Source organism: Medicago truncatula, chromosome 4 (assembly GCF_003473485.1).
Source record: "Medicago truncatula cultivar Jemalong A17 chromosome 4, MtrunA17r5.0-ANR, whole genome shotgun sequence".
Lineage (NCBI taxonomy): Eukaryota > Viridiplantae > Streptophyta > Magnoliopsida > Fabales > Fabaceae > Medicago > Medicago truncatula.
In genome coordinates this window covers 61,144,662-61,170,158 of record NC_053045.1, presented here as the reverse complement: position 1 = coordinate 61,170,158, position 25,497 = coordinate 61,144,662, and the positions used below count along the sequence as shown (strand labels likewise).

At 32.5% G+C, this 25,497-nt stretch overlaps 1 protein-coding gene and 4 non-coding genes across 5 annotated transcripts; 4 read left to right on the top strand and 1 right to left on the bottom strand.

The window, feature by feature from the left end:
* Positions 1-293: 293 nt before the first annotated feature.
* Positions 294-4,425, bottom strand: LOC11441756 (protein ALTERED PHOSPHATE STARVATION RESPONSE 1). The gene is made up of 5 exons (XM_003610023.4): positions 4,290-4,425; positions 2,580-3,770; positions 2,120-2,307; positions 1,709-1,932; positions 294-1,187 (listed from the first exon to the last, which is right to left on the bottom strand). The coding sequence occupies exons 2-5, from the start codon at positions 3,709-3,711 to the stop codon at positions 515-517; spliced, it is 2,217 nt and encodes a 738-aa protein (XP_003610071.2). The 5' UTR covers positions 3,712-3,770; positions 4,290-4,425; the 3' UTR covers positions 294-514.
* Positions 4,426-8,461: 4,036 nt separating this feature from the next.
* On the top strand, positions 8,462-8,545 carry LOC112421504 (small nucleolar RNA Z43). The gene has a single exon (XR_003011830.1). It is a non-coding gene; the product is annotated as a small nucleolar RNA Z43 (small nucleolar RNA).
* A 59-nt stretch (positions 8,546-8,604) lies between these two features.
* LOC112421500 (small nucleolar RNA snR60/Z15/Z230/Z193/J17) lies at positions 8,605-8,693 on the top strand. Its single transcript, XR_003011826.1, has one exon. It is a non-coding gene; the product is annotated as a small nucleolar RNA snR60/Z15/Z230/Z193/J17 (small nucleolar RNA).
* A 39-nt stretch (positions 8,694-8,732) lies between these two features.
* LOC112421452 (small nucleolar RNA SNORD14) lies at positions 8,733-8,857 on the top strand. The gene has a single exon (XR_003011782.1). It is a non-coding gene; the product is annotated as a small nucleolar RNA SNORD14 (small nucleolar RNA).
* A 75-nt stretch (positions 8,858-8,932) lies between these two features.
* Positions 8,933-9,054, top strand: LOC11424706 (small nucleolar RNA SNORD14). The gene has a single exon (XR_003011781.1). It is a non-coding gene; the product is annotated as a small nucleolar RNA SNORD14 (small nucleolar RNA).
* The last annotated feature ends 16,443 nt before the right edge of the window (positions 9,055-25,497 follow it).

Sequence of the window (25,497 nt, the reverse complement as noted above, 5' to 3'; positions counted from 1 at the left end):
TCAAAGAATAATAGTTTTGTAAATGCATCATTATTCTAAAAAGTTATAAGTTTTTGGAGCAATTTTTTTTTTTTGTTGTTCATTGTGGTCCTACCCACCTCAAAGGTTTACTCTCTACAATTGTGCGTAGTTGATAGCTGATTAAAAACAACAAAGAAAGTGATATGTTCAAAAATCGTAGTGTTTGTTCAATTATTTAATAACAACAATTTAACAGAAAATAGAAATGGAGTGAAGGGAAGAGATCAAAAGAAAAAGCAAGTAAAATTGAGTATGATCCTTCAAATTTGAACTAATAAAGAAATGTCTTGAGAATGACATGAGAATTCATCATTTCCTTCTCCTAATTATAAAAAATAAACAATAAATAAAATTCTACCAAGGAAAAGAGATTAGCACAAAACCTTTCCCTCCTATTCATTTTCTTCTGTCTAAACCTACTCTTAAATAAATTATATTCACCAACACCATTGCTAAACTAACTAACTAAAATCGTAAAAGTAAGCATCTGTATTCATTTTGCGGCCTCGCAAGTTTGCTGTAACTTCGCATTCTCCCACTGTTTAACAAGTTCATTGTATCCCTTAGCAGAGTCAATAGCAAACTCTGACATTGAGCTCATCGCACCAGACATTCCACCACAGAGTACCTTAACAGCAACCTCCATAACTTCTTCTCCAACCTTAGCAACTTCCACCATTTCCATATTCACATTGGATCCAACTGTTGCATTTTGTGCAGAATCTTCTCTTAACTGTTGTGCATAGAAGGATCCCAATTCAGCTGCGAAAAAGTCTATGCTATCAAGCACCGCTGTTTCTTCTAAGGCATCTAGACGCCTTGACCACTGAATACAAAGGCCAAACAACGGGTGAGTAGAGCTAGACCTTCGAGGAGAGCATATTAACTTAGATGCATCAGGCTCACATCTCATGCATCTAAGAAGCCAGCCAGTTAGTGCGTGAATGTAGGATTTCTGAGAAGTGATCCATGACTCGAAAGTGTTTCGCCAGTTCCTCAATTCGGTTTCAAGATTGGAGGCTGAGCGTGCGAGCCTGTATGGATCAGTTATCGACATAGAAGACTGTTTTCTAGCATCAATGCCGGCTATAAGAATCTTGGCTTCGTCCAATGTTTGCTTCTGTGTTTGATGGCATTCTGCCATCACTTTCCACATCTTTGCTAGCCTGTAGTTTGTATATATCAGAATTAGCTAGATATATTAGTATGCCTAATTACAAGCCAATATAGTTTGATATATCTTATCTGCATTTGATATATTCGACATAGAGTGTCATCTCCATTAAAAACGCAATATATTTTCCATGTAAAAATCAGAAACAAGAGATAAAGCATAACAATCATAAAAAGAATGTGCAGATTCGTTTAGGTAAAGAACGGCACGATCAAAAGTTCTGCACCAAAATAGGGTACTCTATGGACAAGGTCAAACAGATGGTGTGTAAATTTGATGACCCCAATTAATGCTAAGTATTCTAAAAAGAAATGACTATGAAGCATTGAGACAGACACAAACATCAGATACGACACTTCCAATACGTGTCAGACACTGAAGAAGTTTTCAATATGAAGTGTCGGTGCTACATTGAGTGATGATATGGGTTAAAAATAACAAAGGAATATTAGCAGTGTGTTAGAAATTTGAAGGGGAAAAGATACTTTATATTTTGACCGAATGTTTACTTACCCTTGCAACAATTCAAGAAGCTGTGAGTGCAACTCTTCATCCCTCAAGGTTTCAATTCTCCTGGAAATAGCTTCAACTGAGTGTATTGAAACTGTTATCTGTGTATGTAGATCTCTAATAGCTGCTCTTGTTTTATCCACAGACGAAGGTTCCTCTCCTTTTATATCATGGTTCCTCAGTTGCAGACATTTCTTCTCGTATGCAAGTCGAACACGTGTTCCTGACTGTTGAAAAAGAAGGTGAGCATAGCATTAAGTTTTCTATTATTATAGTATGAAATCATAAGCACGATAATGACCTGTAAAAATAATAATATGATAAACTGAAATAAAAATTACTAAAATAAATTCAATTGTTGAAGTTGGTCTCTGGTACATTAGAAAGATTTATATTATGATTTTAATATTATACCTTGACTTCCTGGTAGAGCTTCTTCTCCCATGCATATAACCTGTCTAATGTTGACTGGTGACTAACAGAAAACACACATTGTTCCTCTGATGGATCATCATAAACTTCATCCCTAGTTTTTGAAAAATTTGTTATAATTTTTGACGGGGACGAGCGAAAAAGAGCTACTGGATTCAACAACTTTGATGCTGCAAAATAAATATAATTTGAACTTATATTCCTGAAAATTCACAAATAGATAGAGTGAACACAAAATGGTTTGCTAAAATCAAATGCATTGAGTTAATGCGTTGACCAAATGAACATCAAAGTTCATGTTTTCATTCATAGATAAACATTTTGAGAATGAATAATATTCTTGAAACTTGAGACATAACTCACAAGAACGTATGAAATGCAAAAGCATTTGAAGAAACAGTTTCAACAAATTGAAAATATAATTTGCACACTTCCACCAAACCTGAAAGTTCATTAGAAGGGGATAAGTATTGGGCTTTCTTGGCCTCTAACAATGCCGAGACATCATTGGCTGCATTGCAGACAACTGTGAATTGAGATTCAAGATCCTTTATCACTTCAGCCATATTTTCTGGCCTTCGGTTTACATAAACAGTAAAACCAGGCGTTTTTTCCTTAGCTTCTTCAGTATCAATTGCCATTTCTTTATGGCTAGATTCCATATGACCTGAAGATTGAGATTTCGATACTTGAAAACACTCGCCGCCATTGATTTTTGAGTCTGATATTTCCTGTGCAGTTTCGGTTTCAGCATCCGTTCCCTTCTCTTTCTCTTCCTCCTTATGTTTATCAACATCTTCAACCATGACTTCTTCTTTGGAGGAGTTTACATCAATTTTGGTTCTTTCTTCGGCTACATTTCTCTTTACAACACAACCTTCTTGTTCATCATCCATTTCTTCCTGTTCCAGGTCTGGTATCCCTTCTTCTTCTCGAACCTTCCTCAGTCCTCGGTTCTCATCATCCATAACAATCTGTTCAAGGCTACTTCCATTAGGGTAACCGAAATAGTCCAACGATGTAAAAGGATTCCAAAAGGAATCCCATTGAGAAGACTGAGGTGAAGCGGGAGGGATAACAGGCCTGTTATTTGGAGAATAGGCAAAAATTGACGCATTCATAGGCTGGGATTGCATACCAAAAAAACCATCCATACCATATTGGTACATTGGAGAATACATCTCAACTCGAACCATTTCGGGCGATGGAGGCCTTTCCTCGACTGAAATCGGTGGATTACCACTTGGCCTCAAATAATTCACTTTCAATGTTGTAGTATTAGGTCCAAACTCAATTGTTGTTGGTGAAGAATGTTTCGATATCGAAATGACTGCAGGACTGGCTTTGTTCTTCGCAGGTGGAGTCACGAATGAATCGAATGAGAATTCAAGTGCCTCATTTTCTTCAAAATAATCGAGCAAAGCTGCTGATACTCTTTTGAGAGATTGAATGTATGCTATATGTCCATTTGCAAACTGAGTTCTGTGCTCAACAGCTTCTTTTATGAATCTTTTTCGATCTTTACAAATCTTAACTGCTTCTTCATCATCTAATTTTGATTGAGAACATCCCATCTCTTACTTTCAAATTCAAACCCTATGAATAATATATCTAATCTCAGGCTTGCATTTGTCTGCAGAAACAGGAAATCTCAATATAAATATATTGAATTAAGGAAAAAAAAATATAACAAAAATGAAATTAAACATTATTTTTGAGCTAAAGTAATAATGTATTGATCAATGTGAATAAAGTTTGATCCTTTTCTTTATTTTCAAGTAAAGATTTTTTGAAAAACAATACTTGGCCATGCGAAAGAAGTAATAAATATTCCTGAATCCCAAAACCCCTTCTATTTGTTTTTTTCTTCTATAAAAAACTAAACTTATGAACTACTGCAATACTAAAACATTAACAAAGCATGAAACTTTCAATATGGGTTTTTTATTTTAACCCCAAAAAAAGAAAAAGAAAAAGCAAAAACTATAAAAAGAAAGGTAATGAAGAGTCACATTGTATCGAATTATAACTAAAAGGGTCATAGAAAAGGTGATAAAAAAAAAGGTGAATAGTGATAGTAAGAGAAAAGGTACTACTAAGGTTTGATTAAGGAAGAAGATGAACAGTGAAGTGAAGGTTAGAAGAATTGTACCTGAAGAGAGCGAGTTCGATGAAGGTTTGATCAGAGAGAGTGAGTGTGAACGAAGAGAGACGTTGAGAAAAGCAACGGTCAAAAGACATAAAAAGAGGAACAGAGCAAATGTGTTTGGAACAATAAAGAGACAAAATTTAAATTAACTAACAAAAAAGTGTGTTCATTTGTTTATTGGAAGCAATAAAGAGACGGATTTCCTCTCAAAAAAATAAAATAATAAAGATATATATTATTTTTTCTTTAGAGGAATAAAGAGACCATTTTATTTACCTTAACATTTTTATGATTATGAAAATACTCATAAGCGTACAAATCCTTTCAAAAAAAAAGAAAAGAATACAAACAATTAAATATTTTTTTAACCAAGTGGATTTTTTCACTTTTCATTTTTTGATAAATGTTTCATCATTCCGTAAAAAATATATATAAATGTTCCATCATATTAATATTTTTTAAAAAAATATTGACAAGTCATATTTTTTTTGTTAAGTAGCATAGTGAATGAAACTCACACTCTTTACGTGTGGAAAAACGGAGAGTCGGAGTTTGAACCTCGATCACTACAAAAAAAAAATGTTCTTGCAAGTTGTGCTTACATATCAATTAAATAGTAAAGTTATAAATAAAATAAAATGATATTTGTCTTCATAAACTTGACTTAGTTGTAAGGGACAATGCATAATATATTTAAGGGATAGAGTTCGAACTCTGAACATCCTACTTATATAGCATGTTGCAATTTAATTATGTGGTATGTTGCGTACAAAAAAAAAAATTGTTTAAACTAAGAGTGTTATATAAGTAAAGCATTGTTTAAACATTGTAAAAACAAAGGTATAAAATTGAGTTTTTTCATGAGCTATTAAACTAAGAATTGCATATGTCAAAAGTAAAGCATAAGATAAAGGATAAATTTGTAAAACTATATTGATATGGTTGATTACATGTCAATAAAATGTATAGGTGTCGTGTTTTTGGATAAAACTAGTTATTGTAGCCTACATAATTCAGCCTTCCAAACGTTCTTTTATTCCACATAGTTTATAGTGGTCGGAAGTTTGCTCTATACTCCCTTCAAAATGCTCACATGCCCCTTAAGTTTCCTTAAATATCCCTTTTAAACAATACCGATTCATGTGGTTCGGGTGTTAAGCATCGATTCTTTTGAGGGATACGCACAAATCTTGGATTGAGACTTGAAATCTAATACGCTTGATGCACGTAATTGCAATGTACAAAGTTGTATCATTTGGAGTGCACAAAATTGATGCAAAATTGTACCATTAAGATCTTGTGCCATTCATGCACAAAATTCATACATACTCGATTTGTCCGTACAAAGCAAGGAGATGTTGTAGTGGTTCTCCGGCAGAAGTAGATGTCGTAGTAGTTGTGCGGGGTGTTCGAGCGTGGGGCAAGGCAATTTTCTGTGACGGAGTAGAATGGTTCTTGAAAGAACGTTAGCAATCCAACGCTCAAGTCAGTATCACAAAAGAGGTGGATTTGTGCAGAAAAGTGGTGAATGAATCGTACCCTAAGCGTGGTGCTGGATCACGATTATATAGGTGAGTGTTTACACCGATTTTTCGTAATGTAAACTTCATTATCTATCAATGGTTTTAGGACATAAATGTCGATCGATGGTGACAAATGTATTTTTAAAAGGGGATTGTTCAAGCCTCGCGGTTTATGACATCACTTCATGCATTCTTTAAGAACATTAATGTCATAATTTCTTCCAACATCTTGTAATAACAAGTTGTCTCATGACAACATGATAGAAAATTGCTCAAGCGAGCATGTTAAAAAGAAAGAGAAATAGAATAAAGATGAAAAGAAATGCAACAGAAAAAGGAAAGTAAAACAAGAACATTGATATTAAATTGCAGGAATGTAAAGGGTGGTTGGAATCTGTCAATCCATACACTCATAAACCCATATGCTCTATGTGGCGGCGGGGGTTTTCGAGTTTCAGGAATCAAGAAACCAACCCCTTGTTATTATTACAAACTGATATATATAGACCTTGTAGAGAAAACTATCACTAAATCCTACGGTCTATATTAAAAGTAGAAATAACTTCCTATAACTTCCCAAGACACTAGAAAATAACTTTCATGCACTAAGACACTAGGATATAATCTTCAATGCACTTCAGCCTTGTTTCCCGCCATGCGCTCCAATTGCAGCTTCGAATTATTTATGTTTGTCTTTGGTCGAAATTGCGGTGTGTCGAAGTCTGTATGGTCTTGGTCGAAATCTCTTTGCACTTTGCAACATGTCGAAATAACCCATTTGCCTTGTCGAAAATAGAATCATGAGTTCGACCAAATATTTCATTTTTGGTGTTAACGGTGAGGAGGTTGATAATTACCTTAATGATTTGTGGCGTGATCTACGAAAGCCGTTGAGGATGACTTCAACGGTAAAGATTGGTTTTGGGTGCACTCATGTGTGGTAAGTCGCACATGGCATCACGTGCACCTTTGCGATATTTCTCTCTAAGTGATTTGGGCCTTAACCTGTTGGGGCGCTATCTTTGGGCTTTATGCCAGTTCGAAGCAATAATAATACCTGGGAAAGTACATAAATTTCATGACTTGACATAAAATTCATAAACACAGCATGTTCAATACTGTGGTATCAAAAATACCAATATACTCCCTCCGTTGCTAATTATAAGCAAATTTAACTTTTTAAGTTCATTCAATTAATGATATGTGTGGTTCATATTGTGGGTCATGTACATCATTAATTGAGTGAATCTAAAAAGTTAAATTTGCTTATAATTAATAACAGATGGAGTAAAAATTTATGACATGAAAACATCAATGTCACATGAAAATGTCAAGATACATAACAAATAAAAACAAACTATTGAGTTGTTTGGTGTTCAAGTCCTGTGTAACTATGTTTTTTGAAATATCTATTAGTAAAATGAAGATATAAGTGAGAACGAATGCAAAGTCTATTTGACTCTAGTTAGATGAAAATCAAAGACTAAATTAAAGAGTGTGTTTAAATGTGTTACGAATTGAATTCGAGTCATATTAGTTCTATGAAGCCCGGATACTCCAAAATAGAGACGTATTCGTATAAGATACGTATCGGATATTGATACTCTACATATACGTATCCACGAAGTATTAAAATTAGTTATTTTAATTTTTAATAAATATTATATCGGATACTTATTTGATACTCCACATATACACAAGGATACATCTAAGATACTTCACATATACGTATCCTAGAAAAAGATGAAGAGTAAAAAAATGAGACAATCTTTTAAAAATTCATTCTAGCTGTATATGATTCAATTTTAGATATGCATCAATAGAATTGTTTCTCAATGAATCAGTTAAAATTATACTTATTGTGGATGAACATAGCGAGATAGGTGATTCAGTTAATCAACATTAAATAAAATTTATGTTGAGTTCTTTTAATGATGTTTCTCTCGATGTCCTGACATATGAAAATGTAATATGGTATAAGAAAACTTTCAAAATTTATTATTTTGACCACATGTATTATTCTTAAAAAATTGTAACTTTTATAATACAATAATGAAGAGTAAACAATGTTAATTTTCTTCAAGTATTTTACATACATATAAGTTTTATTATAATTTTTTTGGTAACGTATCGTAAATTTTTAAAAATTCGTGTATCCACGTACCCATATCGTATTGTACTGACACCCGTAACCATATAAGACCTTCGTAGTATTAGTTTGAGGCAGTTTGGGTCGTAACCCTAATTCACGTTGATCGATAGTTAGGACATGATAGGTTCGGATCGCAAATATTTTGGAATTTTTGAGGGACTTATAAGCAATTGAATTGAATGAGAGGGCCAAATCCGATCCATTTATAAAAGTTGGATCCCGATTGGGTCCGGCCGTATCATTAGACAGCTGTCTAACGTTTCACACCCAAAACCCTAATTCTCACTCGCTACTCTTTATAAACAACTCTCTATAAGTATACACCCCTTTCTCAATTGTGTCCTCACTCGGACTAGGGTTTCTCATAGCAGCAGCAGCAGCCGCAGCCGCAGCCGCCGCCGCCTCAGATTTCAATTTCTTTCTCACCCAACATCCCTTATCGTTTTCATCTTTGTTCAATCTAATTTTATTTATGTTTAAAACAAAATTGAATTTGAAGGTGACAGTGACGATCCTAATTAGGTCTCGTTCGTCGTAATTGGCCAAGTTGGCCTTGCCGACAAATCCTGTTATACTCTGAGTCCCTTCTTATTTTTTAATTTCATTTCAATTGGCCTATGATTATAAATAAAATAGTACATTGGAGAGTCAAATGATGATTAATAGCATAGTTCAAATGATGAATTCGTGATTATTCAAATTTTAGTCTTTCGCTCCTATCTGATGACTCCTTAATGATCTAAATTATTTTGTTTGACATTGTATTATTGTCGTCTGTGATGATATTATTAAGGCTTGTTTCTCAAAACATTCGCAGTGGCCGACCAAGAGCTTTCGCCTTCGCCAGGCTTGAGAGCTAATGCTGTTTTTTTTTCCTTCCTTGGATGTCTGAGACGACTTTAATTTTGTAGTTTACACAGGTGGTGCTTTAATAATTTGTTTTGTTTGTCGTTGTTTGTTTATAAATGATTGTTCAATGATGATAATCCAAAGGCTTGTTTCTCAAAACATTCGCAGTGGCCGCCTAAGAGCTTTCGCCTTCGCCAGGCTTGAGAGCTAGTGCTGCTTTATCCTTCCTTGGATGTCTGAGACTTGAGGGCTACTTTTTTTCTTCTTCTTTCGTTTGTTGCCATTATTCCAAGTAATATTTGTATACATTTGCTTTTATTTTGACAAATCCGAAGGCTTGAATTATGCAGTTTTACTATGTGTTTTCAAATTTATTAGTTAAAACACATTCAAATATAAAAATTCAACTTAAGAGTTAAGTAAATGATCGATGACTGTCATGTGTTGTTTCAAACTTAAAAGAGCAAAAAAAACCTTGTCAGTGGCAAATCAAAGTACATGATATGTATGGGACTGATTATGATTATAGTTCGGGTGAGAGAATTTTAATTGTTGTAAGGATTTTAATACTTCAAAGGGCTCACTTATATATTGTTTTTGAAGAATATGCTTCGCCTTTTTTTTTTTGGTTACAGTAGTAAAGAAAAAGCGGAAACAGAAAACAGAAGAAAAAAAACAAGAAAAGGCTAGACTCTCAGGTATAAAGTCCCTGATGCATCACTTCTTAACAAAGTTCGGAGGTCGTCAGGAGGAGACTGGTGAATCAGGATGTCGTTGTCTGTGCTAGCTCCAAGCTTAAAGATCTGCGCATTGGTTGCCTTCGTGGAGAGTGTGATGGAGAGAAAAATTGGCCTGAGAAAGCATATCTTTAATTTCCTGAATGAGTACAGCATGAATGTGAAACTTTGAGCTCTCTCCCGTGAGAATGTTGATAGAAAGCAGGGAGTTGGAATAAACAACCAACTCGGTAATGCCCATGTCAGTAGCAATGGAGATACCATAATGGATAGCAGTTAGCTCAGCCTGTAAAATATAAGAAGACGAAGGGATGAAGCCCGAGAATCCAGACAGATACAAACCAGCACTGTTACGAAATAGACCACCAAATCCCGCCCGAATTGGAGAACCAATACAACTTCCATCGACGTTGAGAATTGTACAATTAAAATTGTTGTTATTCCAACTCACATGCCTGTCCAATTGCGTTGCTGGCAGCTGCCGATGGAGACAGAAATTAATGTCCTCCACCGAATGACGGATCTGCGACACTAGCCTGTGAAGTGAAATTGTTTCGTTGTTAAAACACTTAGCGTTGCGGCTCCTCCATATCCACCATAAACCTGCTGCGAACAGACTACCCTTGTTGCCATTTAACCCATTTTTTATCCAGTCCTCAATGCATGTAGCCGCAAAGAAAGAGTTATCCGAAAAACCAATGTGATGCCAAATAACACTGGAGAAACTGCAGTCACGAATGCAATGGAATATAGTTTCATCGAAATCTCCACAACATAAACAATTTGCCGAAGCAGCAATCTGCCTGTGATGGAGCAGAGATAAAGTAGGTAGGGAGTTGTGGCAAGCCAGCCATATGAAAAATTTAAACTTCTCCGGAATCTTCCTCCTCCATATCCAAGACCAAGAATGGGTAGCAATGTTGGATCCGTTGAGAGAGATCAGCCACTGATAACCACTTTTGGTGGAATATATACCATTTTTATTATGAGGCCAAATAAAGGCGTCATCTATAGCATCGTTGAACCTGTAATTGGTGTTGTTTATGAACTCAGTCACAGCTTGAGGGAGGGGGTGTACAACATGAGGGACCGCTGGTGATTTGAAATGACATCTTTGACCGTAAGGTGTAGGTCATGGATGTCGATGATAGGTACAAAAGACCCTAAAGGGCCGAAATTGCTCCAGGGGCTGAACCAAATAAATTAACCAAATAATTCAATGAATTTATAAGTGAAATTTTTCCTAATCACTTGGGAAAACAAGACCATTTTTTAGATTTATTAAATAACTAAAGCATATATTTGATCGGAAAAAAAATAACTAAAGCATATAATAGGCTAAATATATTCAAATTTACATTGTCTCAAATAAAATAAAATAAAATAAAATCCAATTGTGCTTAGATTTTGAAGAGGATGGAAAGAAACGAGAGGAGAGGAGTAAGAATGAGTAGAGGAATAAGAGGGGAAAATTAGATGTTGTAGATTTGAAAAGGGATTAATGATATTTTTGTTAGGTGTAACTGAAAGTTTATGGGGGTGTAACTAGAACAAATATTTGTTTATGGCTTATTTTCATTTTTAAGGTAAATATATTTTGCCTCTCAAATTAAGTTTTCACCGTCAACCTATCAAGCCCGGATACTTCAAAACAGAGATGTACCCGTATTGGATACGGATACTTGCGGATACGTATCCACGAAGTATCGAATACTTATGTGATACTCCACAGATACACAGATACTTTAAGATACTTCACAAATACGTATCCTAAAAAAAATGATTAAAAAAGTGAGACAATGTTGTAAAAATTCATTATAGATGTATATGACTCAATGCAAATCTTCTGAACAAGTCATGTGTTAGTGTTCGACACTTTTGGTTGAACATTCAGAATGACAAATTGTTACCGGTTAAACTCATGAAAACAAGCCAAAGAATCAAACACTAAATATCTCAAATTCTAAATCTGCTAAGCAGGCCACCTCCAAAGTCTAAATCTAGTTTTGTTGCAACCAATATCTCAGACTTTCTCACACTTCGAAACAAGCCAAAGAATCAAACACTTTAAACATTGATTTCTTATCCTATAGTGTGCTTTTTTTAAGATGTTAAATTTGATTCTTTTAGTCAATTTGGGATGAGTTAGTTTAACTTTAAAATCTACACTTTCTGCTATTTTGTTATCTTGTAAGCATTAATTTTTCTTCAATTGGCATGAAAATGAGCTTTGAATTTATTATTTTAAACTTTTTCAAATTAACTTGCAAATTTCTTTTGCAAAATTTAGATTTCACCATTCTATTGAATGACCTCGAGAAGCTTAAAGATAAAGACACGAGTCTTGTTAACGGGTGTCCTTGGGCACTTTTTAAACATCCTAAATTTAGTAATTATCTTTTTAAAAAATTAACTATTACAATTTCCAATACATTCAATACACAACTTTTTATTAAAAACATACCATTTAAAGTGCTTAACGAATTTCCCGAAGGCACTCATTAACATTTTCTTAAAGACATTAAGCCTAAGTATGTCATTGTGATTCGATAAGAACTTGTCATAGCCTCCCTAATTTCTTTCTACAATTGGGTCTAACCTTGCAACATGAGAAAATACTTCAAAACAATTATACTAGTGTCGTGTCCATCTAAATTAGAACGGGGAGGATCAGCCAGAGGAATATGGTTAAAAATCTCGTCTAAATTATAACTTATTGAATTAGTGTTTAAAGTGAAAGGTTTTTACAATGCGGTGAATTTCAGTATTTGATCTTGTCGAGATCTTGAGACAACTGACGAATGGAAGAAGGCTCCTTGAATGTTTGGTCAGCCTCAAGGATGAGTGTATCTGCAAAAGACACTTAGATTTTATTTGAGAGTTTGAAATACAGAGGAAAATGGTAAAAAAAATTACATTTTTTTGAAAAAACAATTTTTTAGAGAATGATAAATTAATGTTTATGATTAATATATTTTTAATTTTAACAATATTATAACTACTTAGCCCCTAAAAAATAATATTATAACCACCTAGATTAATGTTTATGATTAAACTCATCTCAAATGAGGAAGATTTTGTATTATGAAGAAAAATGAACCTCCAAAGTTTTTCTCTCTCAATGTCATCTATTTCTTACACCTACTCATTCCTTTCTTTTTCCAAACTCCTCCCCCTTCCTTCTCCTTCAAACTCGCAAACAAAGTTTTAGACAACACAAATCTGTACGGGTAGTTAGGATTAAAATAAAACATACCTTATGAGATGACGATGTGAGCCTTATATAAACATAATCGATAGTATTTGAGCTTGACACCTTATTGAATCTCGTCTTATGAGTGGACTATGGTTCTAAGGATTGTACCCTTCGCTCCAATCCCGAAACAATATTGATGATAATAATTTATTTTAAGAATTATAAATCTTTTTCTTAAGGAAAAATTAGAATTCTTATTTTAACAACAAGTATTCAACTATATCAAAAGGAAGCCCTATATACATATAATTTCAAATGTCTGCCTAACTTATATTATAAAGTAGTATCACTATAACAATACATACCTACATATTACGATTGACGTGCATCAGAGAATTACCTGTGCGAGTTAGTGGAGTTTATGGAAATGGAGCATCATATCACTAATAACAAAATCTTGTAATGATTGTTACGGTTGAAAATATTGCTATCTATAATTTTACAGTACAACATTCACTCTTTATATTTGTTCATAAAACTTAACTCAAACCGATAAATATCGATATTGTTAGTTTAAACATTTTCGTACGAATTCCAACCTGAAACCATGCTTTTAAGAAGCAAATGTTTTTTTTTATCTTTTTATCTTTATCTTTTTGTAAATATCAAACTAAGAATTTAATTTGTTTGTGTAAAACAAGTTTTGTGAAAACGTTCAATTATATTATATGTGCCACAAATAGAGATTTGAACATGTACACTTGGTAGTGATATATGGTTGGACGTCGGTGGAAAATATTACATTATCACACGGTTTTTTTTTTTTTTTTTAATCAAACTTTAAAAGTAAATATATAGAACACTTTAATATTATTTAGAACTTTTAGTACTACCCAATAGAAGAATTGTGCTTTATCTCAACTCAACTAAAAAAATAGGCCGTGCGCATGTTAGATACGTTTGTTGTCTTTAGCTTCTTTATAAATATGGGTCTTTTATGAAAGAGAGATCCACTCACTAAAATGTTCCATCTTGTCTCTTCTCTGTTGAGAACTCTATTGGAATAGGAAGATAATGATTGTGAAGTCAAACAATTATATACTTTGAAAATATTGCAAGTACTATACTATGGATCTTGTGTATCAGAATGGGAGGGTGATTCAGCAAAACCCACCATATTAGTATGTGACACAATGTGGTTGGATCTAAGTGTTCCAAATAATCCACACCACTTATGGAAATGCCTATCATATCTTTGTCCCCATTTGCTTTCTTACACACACAAAATTAAGAACACGGCACGGTGATACGAGAAAGTGTTGCTGGAACTGTGTCACCTTTGACTATGGCAACTGGAAAATAATTTCGTGATTGATTTTAAACACTAGTTTTTTTTTTTTTTTTAAACTAAGAAAAATCATTGCAATAATGCAATTCTAAATCATTAATATCACCCACAGGGCCGTTCCTGTGAAATAGGAGGCTCGGCTCTCTTTTTAAAATAGGCTCATAGTAAAATAAAACGTAATTTTTTTGTGTAGCTAAATTTCATTAAAAAAAATCAGAATCAGAAGAACTTCTAAACATGAAAGGAATTAAAAAAAAAAATTAAGTGAAAGAGGTGAAATTTATCTAACGGTGTCGTTTGGATTTGTCACTCCTCTGTTGTGGAAAAGGGTAAAATGAATGGTTTATGCGAAGAAAAAAATGATTGTTGTGATTCTTTTAATGAAATAGCTTTCCAAATTGACTGATTAAGTGATTATACAAATTAGGGGTGGTTTGATAGGATCTGATTTATGTACAAAAAGGAGAATTAGAGTTTAGAAAAAACTCAAACGTGTACTAAAGAAAGAAAATGATATAACATATATTTTTTATTTAAATGGGGGATGGGTATTAGATTTAATTTTTCGTTAGAGGCCCGTAGCATTTGGAGGCCGGTCTGGTTGAGCACCTTGCACACCCTCAAGGCTGGGCCTGAGCACCGATATAAATACGTAGATACACCAAAATGTATTAGTGTACGTAGTAAATGATGGAACAATGTATGAAATTAGAATGAAACCAACACTTAAAACTGTGTTCAATTGAAGAAGATGAAATAGAGATTCTAGGGTTTCTATGGTTTTGAGAGAGAAAGAGAGATATGAATAAAAGACTTGTGTAATTTTATTGAATGAATTGGCATATATTTACAACACAGGAAGTGAGTATATATACAACTGGACGTTTTAACAAAATCCTCTAACAAACTAACTACCTTGGTTAACACGCTAACCAATGTTTGTTACTAGACTCTGCTTCTGAAGACATCATAAGCTGCACATCAGAAGCTGTACTTCAGAAGCTGCAAGTTTTCAAACAAACTACTAATCAAAGATAAAGCTAAAACTAACTAAACTGAATTACTAAACCAATACACCTCCTTAATTCATTTAGTTAGATGCTTCAGCCATTCCTAACTTCTTCTTCAAGTAATCAAAGCTGCTTAGCTTCAATGGCTTTGTGAGTAGGTCTGCTATCTGCTCATCTGTTTTGCAGTGCTTTACTTCAACCTTTCCATTGTCCAGTTGGACTCTTAGAAAATGGAATTTGGTTTCAATATGCTTGCTCCTACCATGTGCTATTGAATGTTTTGCCAAGTCTATAGCAGATTTGCTGTCAATTCTGAGTTCCATCTTCTCATCCTTCACCAATTGCAATTCCATCAGTAACATGTTGATCCATTGAGCTTGACATGCTGTCATGGAAGCTGCAATGTACTCTGCTTCACAGGAAGATAGTGCAACTACTTATTCCTTCTTAGAACTCCATGAAAAGGCTGCATTTCCAATCATGAACACATAAGCCGCAGTGCTTTTCCTGTCATCTTTATCTCCACTCCAATCAGAGTCTGAGTACCCTACTAGTTCACCACTCTGATTCTTAGAGTACTGGATACCATAATTGCTAGTACCCTTCACATATCTCAGAATCCTATTTGCTGCAACTAGATGTGAGGTGATAGGTTTCACCATGTACCTGCTGATGATAGTCAGTCATTCATTATTTTTAGAGTCTTTTTATGATATTTTTGAGTTCACAAGTAAGATTAAGCAGCAAGAAAAACACTAAAAAGCTTTGAGCATCAAAATGCAGCGCGATTGCTACATCGTGACGCGATTTTCGTGGCAGAAAGGCATGTTTTTGGATTGCTAAAATCGTGACGCGTTTGCTGGGAACGTGACACGATTGAGAAGAAGAATCTGGACGACCTCTAGGGTTTTTATAAATCGTGATGCGATTGGATGCAGGCATGACGCGATTTTTCACTTAGAAAATATTTCCTATTTAAACAGAAGTCAGTGCAAGAAACAGGGGTTACCATTTGGAGAGAGCAAGGTGCGATTTTGAGACTACAAGACGGCTAGAAGGGCGATTTCTTCACTCTTTTACCAGTTCATGTATGTATTGATCCCTCTAATGATTATGTTATTTGTAAACACCATTATGAGTAGCTAAATCCATCAGAGGTTAGGTCTGAGATGATTCTTTGTAATCCTAATTGAAACATGTTGCTGTGAAACTCTATTTATTGTGAATGATAATCTAGGTTTTATTCAATTCAATTGTTCTTAATACTTTTTATATCCTGATCAAATATAAACATGATTTAGTGAGAACGAATGACTACTGACCCTAGCTTTCGACTTAGACCTAATTGAATTGTTCTAATAAACATGGTTAGTCTAGGAATTTATAACCATTTATTAGTGATATTAGGTTAACGTGCTTAAACCTTCAACGGTTATTAGACCACCTAAGAAATTAGGGGCTGTAACCCTAGAAGAGGGTCCTAACTCAAGAGATTAATTAGGACTATTTTGTTAACTATCGTGGAACTAGTGAATCATTCACAAGAATAGGTGCAGTATACTAATTAGGGGAACATAGACGATTCAAAAGACCTAAACTCATCTCTCTCTTATTCTTAAAACCAATCTTTAATTTCTGTCATTACTTTTATGCAAACAAACCAATCAACTGCCTAGTGGCAATCAAAAGAAATTTTATACATCCTAACTTACAACGTAATTGAATTATTGAGATTAAAACCAGTCCTTGTGGGAACGATATTTTTACTAATTCGATAGTATTTGGTACACTTGTCAAACTTCTATCACTTGTTGATCAAACCTACACCATATGCAATATCAGGTCTTGTATGGCACAAATACCTCAATGAACCCACAATTTGCTTAAATAGAGTTGGATCCACTTCTTTCTCATCATTTACCAAAGACAATTTCACTCATGTGTCAACTGGAGTTGAAATTGATTTGCAGTTCATCATATTAAACCTTTTCGAAACATCTTGTGCATACTCCCTTTGATGTATCAGAAATCCTTGTGAATTCATTTCAAACTCAATTCCTAGAAAGTATGTGAGATTTCCCAGATCAGACATCTCAAACCTCTTCATCATGTTTTTTTTTAAAAACCTACGTTTCTTCTTCATTGTTTCCAGTAACAATCATGTCATCCACATATAAGCATACAATAAGCTTATTAGTGGTGTTTCTGCAGTAAATTCCATGTTCAGTTACACATTTAAGGAAACCTTGTTGAAGAAGAAAACTATCTATTTTCTTATTCCAAGCTCTTGGAGCTTGCTTTAAACCATACAGAGCTTTTCCATCTTTCTTCTTCAATTCTTTATGTGCTGCTTGTTGTACATCAGTTGCATTCGCTGCCAGTGCTGGTATCCCTTCATTCACAACTTCAAATACATCCTGGAACCTGAAGATCACCTTCATCTTCACGGTCCATTGATCAAAGTTCTTGCCTTCAAAGATTGGTAGATGCGCAGGAATATTGCTGTTATGAGTTGACATTCTTCACGAATTCTCTAACAACAATGAACGAACCAGACTCTGCTATACCAATTTGATGGAACAATGCATGAAATTAGAATGAAACCAACACTTAAAATTGTGTTCCATTGAAGAAGATGGAATAAAGATTTTAGGGTTTCTATGGTTTTGAGAGAGAAAGAGAGATATGAATAAAAGACTTGTAATTTTATTGAATTAATTGGCATATATTTACAACACAGGAAGTGAGTATATATACAACTGGACGTTGTAACAAACTCCTCTAACAAACTAACTAGTTTGGTTAATACGCTAACCAATGTTTGTTACTAGACTCTGCTTCTGAAGACATCAGAAGCTGTACTTCAGAAGCTATACTTCAGAAGCTGCACTTTAGAAGCTGCAAGTTTCTAAACAAACTACTAATCAAAGATAAAGCTAAAACTAACTAAACTGAATTACTAAACCAATAGTAAAGAATGAGAAATGCTAATTGTTACGAAACAATGGACATACAAAACACATGAACATCTAAATATATTCCTTAAAAAAAAAACATCTAAATATCTTTTTGTCTCTATTTTTTTTTAAAGAGACTAAAATAAATTTTTTATATATTTATAGAGATCAAAAATATATTTAATCCAAATTTATTTGCCGAATATCGTAAAACTACACCAGAATGGTGGATCAGTGAAATTTGTCCACTACACGTTGTCACCTGATGAGTAACCATCGTAGGGCCCAGCATCCTAATATAGTGCTTTAGAATCTTAGATGATTTATATGGCACCCAAATTTAAGACCACTGCCTTTAAGAAAGCCTATAGTTTGTACTTCGCACCAATATTTCATATAATTGAATAGGCCAATTCAATTGGTTGAATAAGAATATGAGTTTGGTAGCTGGTCCAATCTTATTTGAATCACAATTTTTTTACGATAATCATCCGTTTCTTAGGTAAAAAAAGACTCTAATAGTCTAAAGTTTGGTTGAAAGATAAATAAAATCTAATCTATGATTGTTTTATTTAAGAATCGAACTTAAATTCTTCCGAACAATTCGTTATTTGATAGAACTAATTAACTACTTGAGACAAATCACTTATTTATTTGAATTACAATCTAATTATATACATTTTATATAAATAATCTAATTATATTGAGTTGAATGATAGTAAGAGTTGAATTGCAGCTGATTTTGTTTTTTATTTGTTTTTTTTTTTTTTTTTACTTTTAAATATTAATATTCGTTCATTAGGTTTTTTTTACAGGGAAAAAGGTTTTTTTACAAAAGATTTAGCATGTTGCTGCAAAGACACACTTTGCTATACTAATAAATATGACATACGATTTCTCGAAGCATTAAACAAATTAACATTTTCATAATCAACTTAACTTTATGACTCAATCAATTTTCTTCCTACAATTGTCAATCTCGTGTATGAGGTGTTGGAAATGATTTTTATTCCAAAAGGATGAATTGGAAGCATAAATCTTTAGTTTATCCGAAAATTGTTAGTTCCCATATGAACTCCAACAATCATGAACAAAATCACAAAAATCAGGATCAACGAGTCAGTTATTCTCTACTTTAAGATCAACGAGTCAATCACCGACAATATAATATGATAATGGTTAGATGTTGTAGGTAAATTTTCTCGTAAAAAGTTTTAGGGAACCCATGATGTCGAGAATCGGTCACTAAACCTATAATGTAAAATTGTAAGAGTCATGATTGACACGTTACTATATATCTCTATTTAAGATCTCATTTTCAAGTTTGGATGAGCAATGGATTTTGCAAAATCACACTGACGCTGTGATTTTTTAAAGCTTGATTAGCTTTTACTAAAATTGCATTAGTTCACCAAAATTCTAACACACTCATAACCATTCCAAACATGCACTTACTATCCCACCTTTTTTCCTATCTGAAATTCTCACCATGTAACCTTTATCCCTTTGCCGATGCCAATCAAATCCTTAACTTCTTCCCCAATTTCATTCTTGAATAGATAGTGTAATGGATAATTGAATTCCGCACTATAAATTAAATATATTATCTTGAGCAATTCTAGACCCCTACAACTTTACTTCAATATCTTTTCTCTTTCTTTATTCCTTGAATCAGCTCCACCCATCTTTAATTATTATGTTAGAGAAATAACGCACTGCCACAACTTTCCAAAGATCATTTTAAGTGGAAGATACTTGCCTAAAGAAAAATAAATAATGAGATTAAATACAATAGATGACTCTATGTTTGTAAGGTGAGAACATGAACCACGTTTGTTTCCATCGTGCAGGCAGGGGAGCACATAAGAATTCATATAGTAAACATTAAAAATGTAATACTATACTATGTAGGGTATTAAGAGACAATAAGAGACTCAACTTATCTACTTATATGATAAGTTGACAAAACATTTGAAAGGTAACAGTGCATATCAAATGTTTTTTTTAATCATTTCGTTCACTGGAGAAGAGTCCTAGTAATCCAGAGTTCGTCTGAAAAGTAAGTGAAGTTTGACCAACAATTGTTGCACCTGAGACGAACCCATGAATATATATTTTTTTTTTTGTGAGGATAAACAAATATATAGCGACGGAAAAGGCGATAAATAGAAACTGTTGCAAAAAAGAAGTCCAACATTTGTAACTGAAATAGCGACCGAAAGTAAAATATATTTAAAAGCAATCGAAATTTTGGTCACTATTTCTATCGCCAAACAAATAAATTATTGATTGTTTTTTATGCTTTAGCGATTGAAATTTCGGTCACTAAAAAAGAATTTTCTAGTAGTATCAGTGTTTTTTAAATTCTCGCATGGCTATAGCCACACAAAACCTTATTGTAGGTCCGTCACTGTATTCCATCCAAAAATCGAATTCAAATTTTCCCAGACGATTCATCATTTGAAGAGATAACATTACATACCAATGTATTTTGAATGAGTACAAATATACTCTCCATTTCTATTATTATAATCACACATTTTTAAAATATATGATATTAATTGAATATTTATGCATCCAAAATTATGGTATGAATTTCTTTTGAGAAACAAAGAGGAGTTCTAAATTCAAATTAAATAGCACGAAATTAATTGTTTGTAGTCGACAAATGAACAAGAATAAACACTCTCTTCATGTGATTTATCTTTTGAAGGAATAAAGTAGGAAATTTTCCACTAAGAGGTATTCATATACACATTCTTCCATATCTAACATGTTTCTACTTTTTTTTAAAAGAATATATTATATTTCTACTAATTAGACAGCGAGACATTGGCATAAAAGATATATTACATTAGCTTATATAAGAATACATGTATATTTTTCTTCAAAAAAATAAAAGAGAATACATGTATATTTATACATTAATTATGAACGAAGTAATTAATTCTTTTTTTCAGTAAAAAAAAAGGGATTAATATATTTTTTTACTAAATGAACGAAGTAATCAATTAAGACCTAACAAGTAACAACGATAATTTCTAGTTTTATTTTCTTAAGAACAAACACTTTATTGTTTTATAAGTATTAAATCCTAAAGGACTCATGTCTTGACACTCTCAGTTGTCCATCTATATTTGTTTTATCTGAAAAGTCCAAACGAGCTTTAACTAAATATATTTTAATTTCACGTTTTAGTTAAAAGTTTCGTAAAATTTCAAATTGAGCGTGTCAGCCAAACACTACGTGAATTTATCCATGTATTCAGTTAGGTATAGATACACTTCTGATAAAACAATATCTTTTTAATTTTAACCGTCCAAAACAAGGTAAGGAAGGGTGTGAGTCATTATCATAAAAAAGAAAGTTAACACTCTGGTGCTGCAGTTTTGTTGGGTATGAATCTAAATGTATAATTATTTATGAGAATATCTAATTGTTTAATGTGTCTTATCATCTATTTTTTGTATATAAATATTTTAAAGTATATTAAAATTTTAAACTAGTTTTACTGCATGTACATCAGCACATGTATCCAAAAACTAAATGCATAGTACCTATGCATTTTTTTATTTAAATTTTAAATTAATTTTGAGCAATACTCAACAAAACTCCACGGTAAATTATTAAAATAACATTTTTTTTAAGAATTAAAATAACATTATTGTGTGTCATTTAATCATAACATATTGTGTGTCATATAATAACTACAAAGAATCAAGATATACATAATTGAACTAAGGAAAAAGATTCCATTGTACACCTATAATAATATACTATGGGAGATTCCACAGATAGTGGATTGCAAACCTAAGTCCACTATCCATCATTTGTATGCGATAGTAACTCATGAAAGCATCATTGTTGTTGTTCTTTTGGCATTAATGATCGATGGCCATGTAAAGCAATTTCTATCAAAGAAAAGTATTGAAAATAATGAAGGACGTGGTAGGGTGTTCTTCTTTTTTTTATGCGATACTATTAATTTAAAGATTTCAAAGTGCTATTATAGTTTCTTTTCAGTTTGGATTATTTGATCAATTTGCATTAAATTTCGATAACAATGTAAATAATAAACATAAAGTCAAAAAGGAAATTATATAGCAGTTGTGTAATTAATGTATAATAAAGTCAAAAATAATTTCCTTTTAAAATAATAATTCTCTTTTATGATATGCTTAATCAGTGTCCCCGGGACACCGGTTAGCAGGACCCTTTAAAATATTGAGTAAATTACATTGAGTAAATGACTATCAAACTGCCTAGAGCAAATATTGAGTCTACCTAAAAGAATCTCTTTGATTTCACTTTTGATCTCTTTCAATTTTAGTACATTTTTCACCTTGTTGTATCAGTCTGAAAGTGAGTATAATATCCCATTCTTTCAATGTCAGTAGGAATTTTCATGTGCACATTTGCATTTGCATTAAACATGCTTTAATTAGTTTATACCATGTGAGTAGGAATTTTCATGTGCAAATGAGAAAACGTGTTCTAACAATAAACATGCTTTAATTAGTTTATATCATGTAAAGCCGTCAAATGGGTCGGTCCGGTAGGCCAGCTCATATAAATTGGCCTGAGTGGGTCGACCCACTTAATTAATGGGATATTAAAATTGAGCCCAACCCAATTAGTAGTGGACTACACGACCCGATGTGCCAGCCCGACCCATATTTTAAAATGTATTATTTTGTTTTTTTTTTTTTCGAAAAAAAATCGATGGAATAAACAATAAAGCTGCATATCACATATTTTTTTAATAGAAACATATTGCATAAATTATTATACATCAAATAAATCACATGTTTTCGTAAACTTAGTTAAATTATATATAAAATGTCTATTAAATCAACATCCATAAGGATAAATAGTACAAAAGAATCAATGCAAAAGTAGAGTATTTATCATAACTCACAAAGTGAACCTTGAAGACAACAAAATTCAATATTACATAATAAAATAATTCAGTCTTACCTAATAAAACTATTTATAAACTATTTATTTTTTAAAAGGGCCGGCCCAGCCCATCTAAAATGCAGACCCAATGGGCTGGCCCAAAAAGATAGCGTCGTTTTTTTCATGCTTTTTTAATTTTGTGTATAACCATCCAGTTTTTAGGGAAAACGTTTCTGGTAATTCGAAGTTCAGCCGAAAGATAAGTTAAGTTTGAATAAAAATTGTTCAAAAAATAACTCAAATCGTTATGAATAATTCGTCCTTTGATGTAGTTCATTTACCACTTTAAGACTTAACACAGATTGTTTGATTAATTAAAAGCACGTATGAGGTAGAACAACATTTGAGCATTGTATGCTGCGAATTTTTTTTACTCGTGTCTGTCTGAATTATTATTGATGATAAACTTAATTTTTTTTTTTAAACTATTAAGTATATTAGGTTTATTATTTACTGTATTTTGGTAGAGTGGTATTTATTACACTTATTATATTAGTATTAGTATTACGTAATGAAAAGTCGCTATATGTTGACTGTGGCATAAGATAGTGTACTCTACCGATTAATCATCGTCTCAGGTTTAGTCACCATAGCTATCATTACATACCTTAATCAGAAAGGGACGTCACAGACTCTTCACTGATGGGAATATGATATTATGAAGATCGAAAAGGTGGCCATAACGTTTCTTATTTTAAATGCAAATTTATGATAGGTTTGAAGGATAATTTTATAAATTAAAATGTTTTTTTTTTAGAGGTAAATTAAAATGTTATTCATATATAAATATTTAAGGATAATTTAAATGTAAACTTCTTGAATATAAATTACAAAATCAAAGCCTCAATTTGTTTAGTTTAGAAGTGAAAAAAAAATCAGCATGGTATACATTTAGTTTAACCTAAATAATCAACAAGACTACAAGAAATAAAATTTTGAAGTCATTAAGTCAAAGGTATTAAAGAACATATAAATATTAAGAAATTAAATAATATCTATCAAATAATAGCCAACCCCCTTTGTGAACTAGGGATGGATTAGTTTTTGCCAGAAACTAGTTATGAATTTTCAACGATTTATTCCTTAAAAATATAGCATCAAATGTTGTTCACGGATTTTTCTTTTTATTTTTACTTTTAAAAGAGAGTAAATTGCACTCCTCATGCATGAGAGAATTTAAATTACTAATCAGGGTCGGCCTAACAAAAATTGAGGTCCAAGATGGGTTTTAACTTTTAAGTTGATTCCTTTTATAAGTTTTATTTTTTATTTTTTTATGAAGAGGAAATTAAAAGACAAGAAAACCAAACTATCCAATCTGCTGCCTAAATACCCCAGTCCAGAGGTATCCGCAAGCATGATGATATCCAATTGAGGAGGAGGAGAAGTCCACATCTTCAAGGAGTCAGTATTAGTTGCACTAAATTTAGCCGGATTCCTTTTATAAGTTATACTAGTATTTTAATAAAATTATTTATTTTTTATTAAATTTTATTTTTAAGAAACTTTTAGAACACAAAATTATTTATTAAATTAATATAACCTATTTCTTTTAATATTTTTTAAATTGATGATAAAATTTATTTTAAATAAGAGTTTATTAAAAAAAATTTAGCAAATTAACATTTCTTTTAAAAAATAGTAGTATTTGAGGCCTTTTCTCGAAGTAAAATTTTATAATGAAAGCCTAATGTGATTGTTTTTGTCGCCTTAACATTGAGCCAGTCATGTTTTTTTTTAGAGGAGAGCCAGCATGTTATTGATGAGCATTTTTCATTGTGAGATGTCAAATAGTTGCTCACAAAAGTAGTATATTGAGCTATCATATAAAAAAAAAAACTTGAGTGATACTACGTGATGACGGAACATCATATGATATTAGGCTATATTTTAGTTATTTAATAGCATTTGAAGACAACTTAGAGGTAATTTAGAGGAGTTGTTCATGGTTTGAAGGATATTTTATATTATTTTCATTCGATTCATTGTAATTTAGTTTCTTTCCTAATCATACAACTTCATAAGTGTTTTTAATCTTTTTAATGATACATATGTAATTCGGCAAATCATGACATTGCATGAAGGATTGTGGAAATTGAAGAATGGAGATCAATGATACTTAGAAGGCTTTTGAAGACAATACTAGTTGAGAAAAATTAATCTCAAATTCTAAGACATTTTAAGATGGAAGAATACTCGAAGAAGGACGGAAAAATGCATAATTTGCCCCCATGTCTTTCAAAAGCTCTCCTACACATACTGAAAATGCACAAGTGCATGGCTGATAAGTCTTAATTTAGTGTATAATTTTAGTTTTTCTTTCGAGCTATTTTACTACATAATGTTAATTTTATTTTTAGGATAAAAAAAAAATAAAGAATTTAGCTGAATCGAGAGAAAAAACAAAGCATTATATCAAAAGTTGAAAGTGAAGCACAACCTATGTGTGGGTGAAGCACGACCGTTCGTCCGGTGTAGAA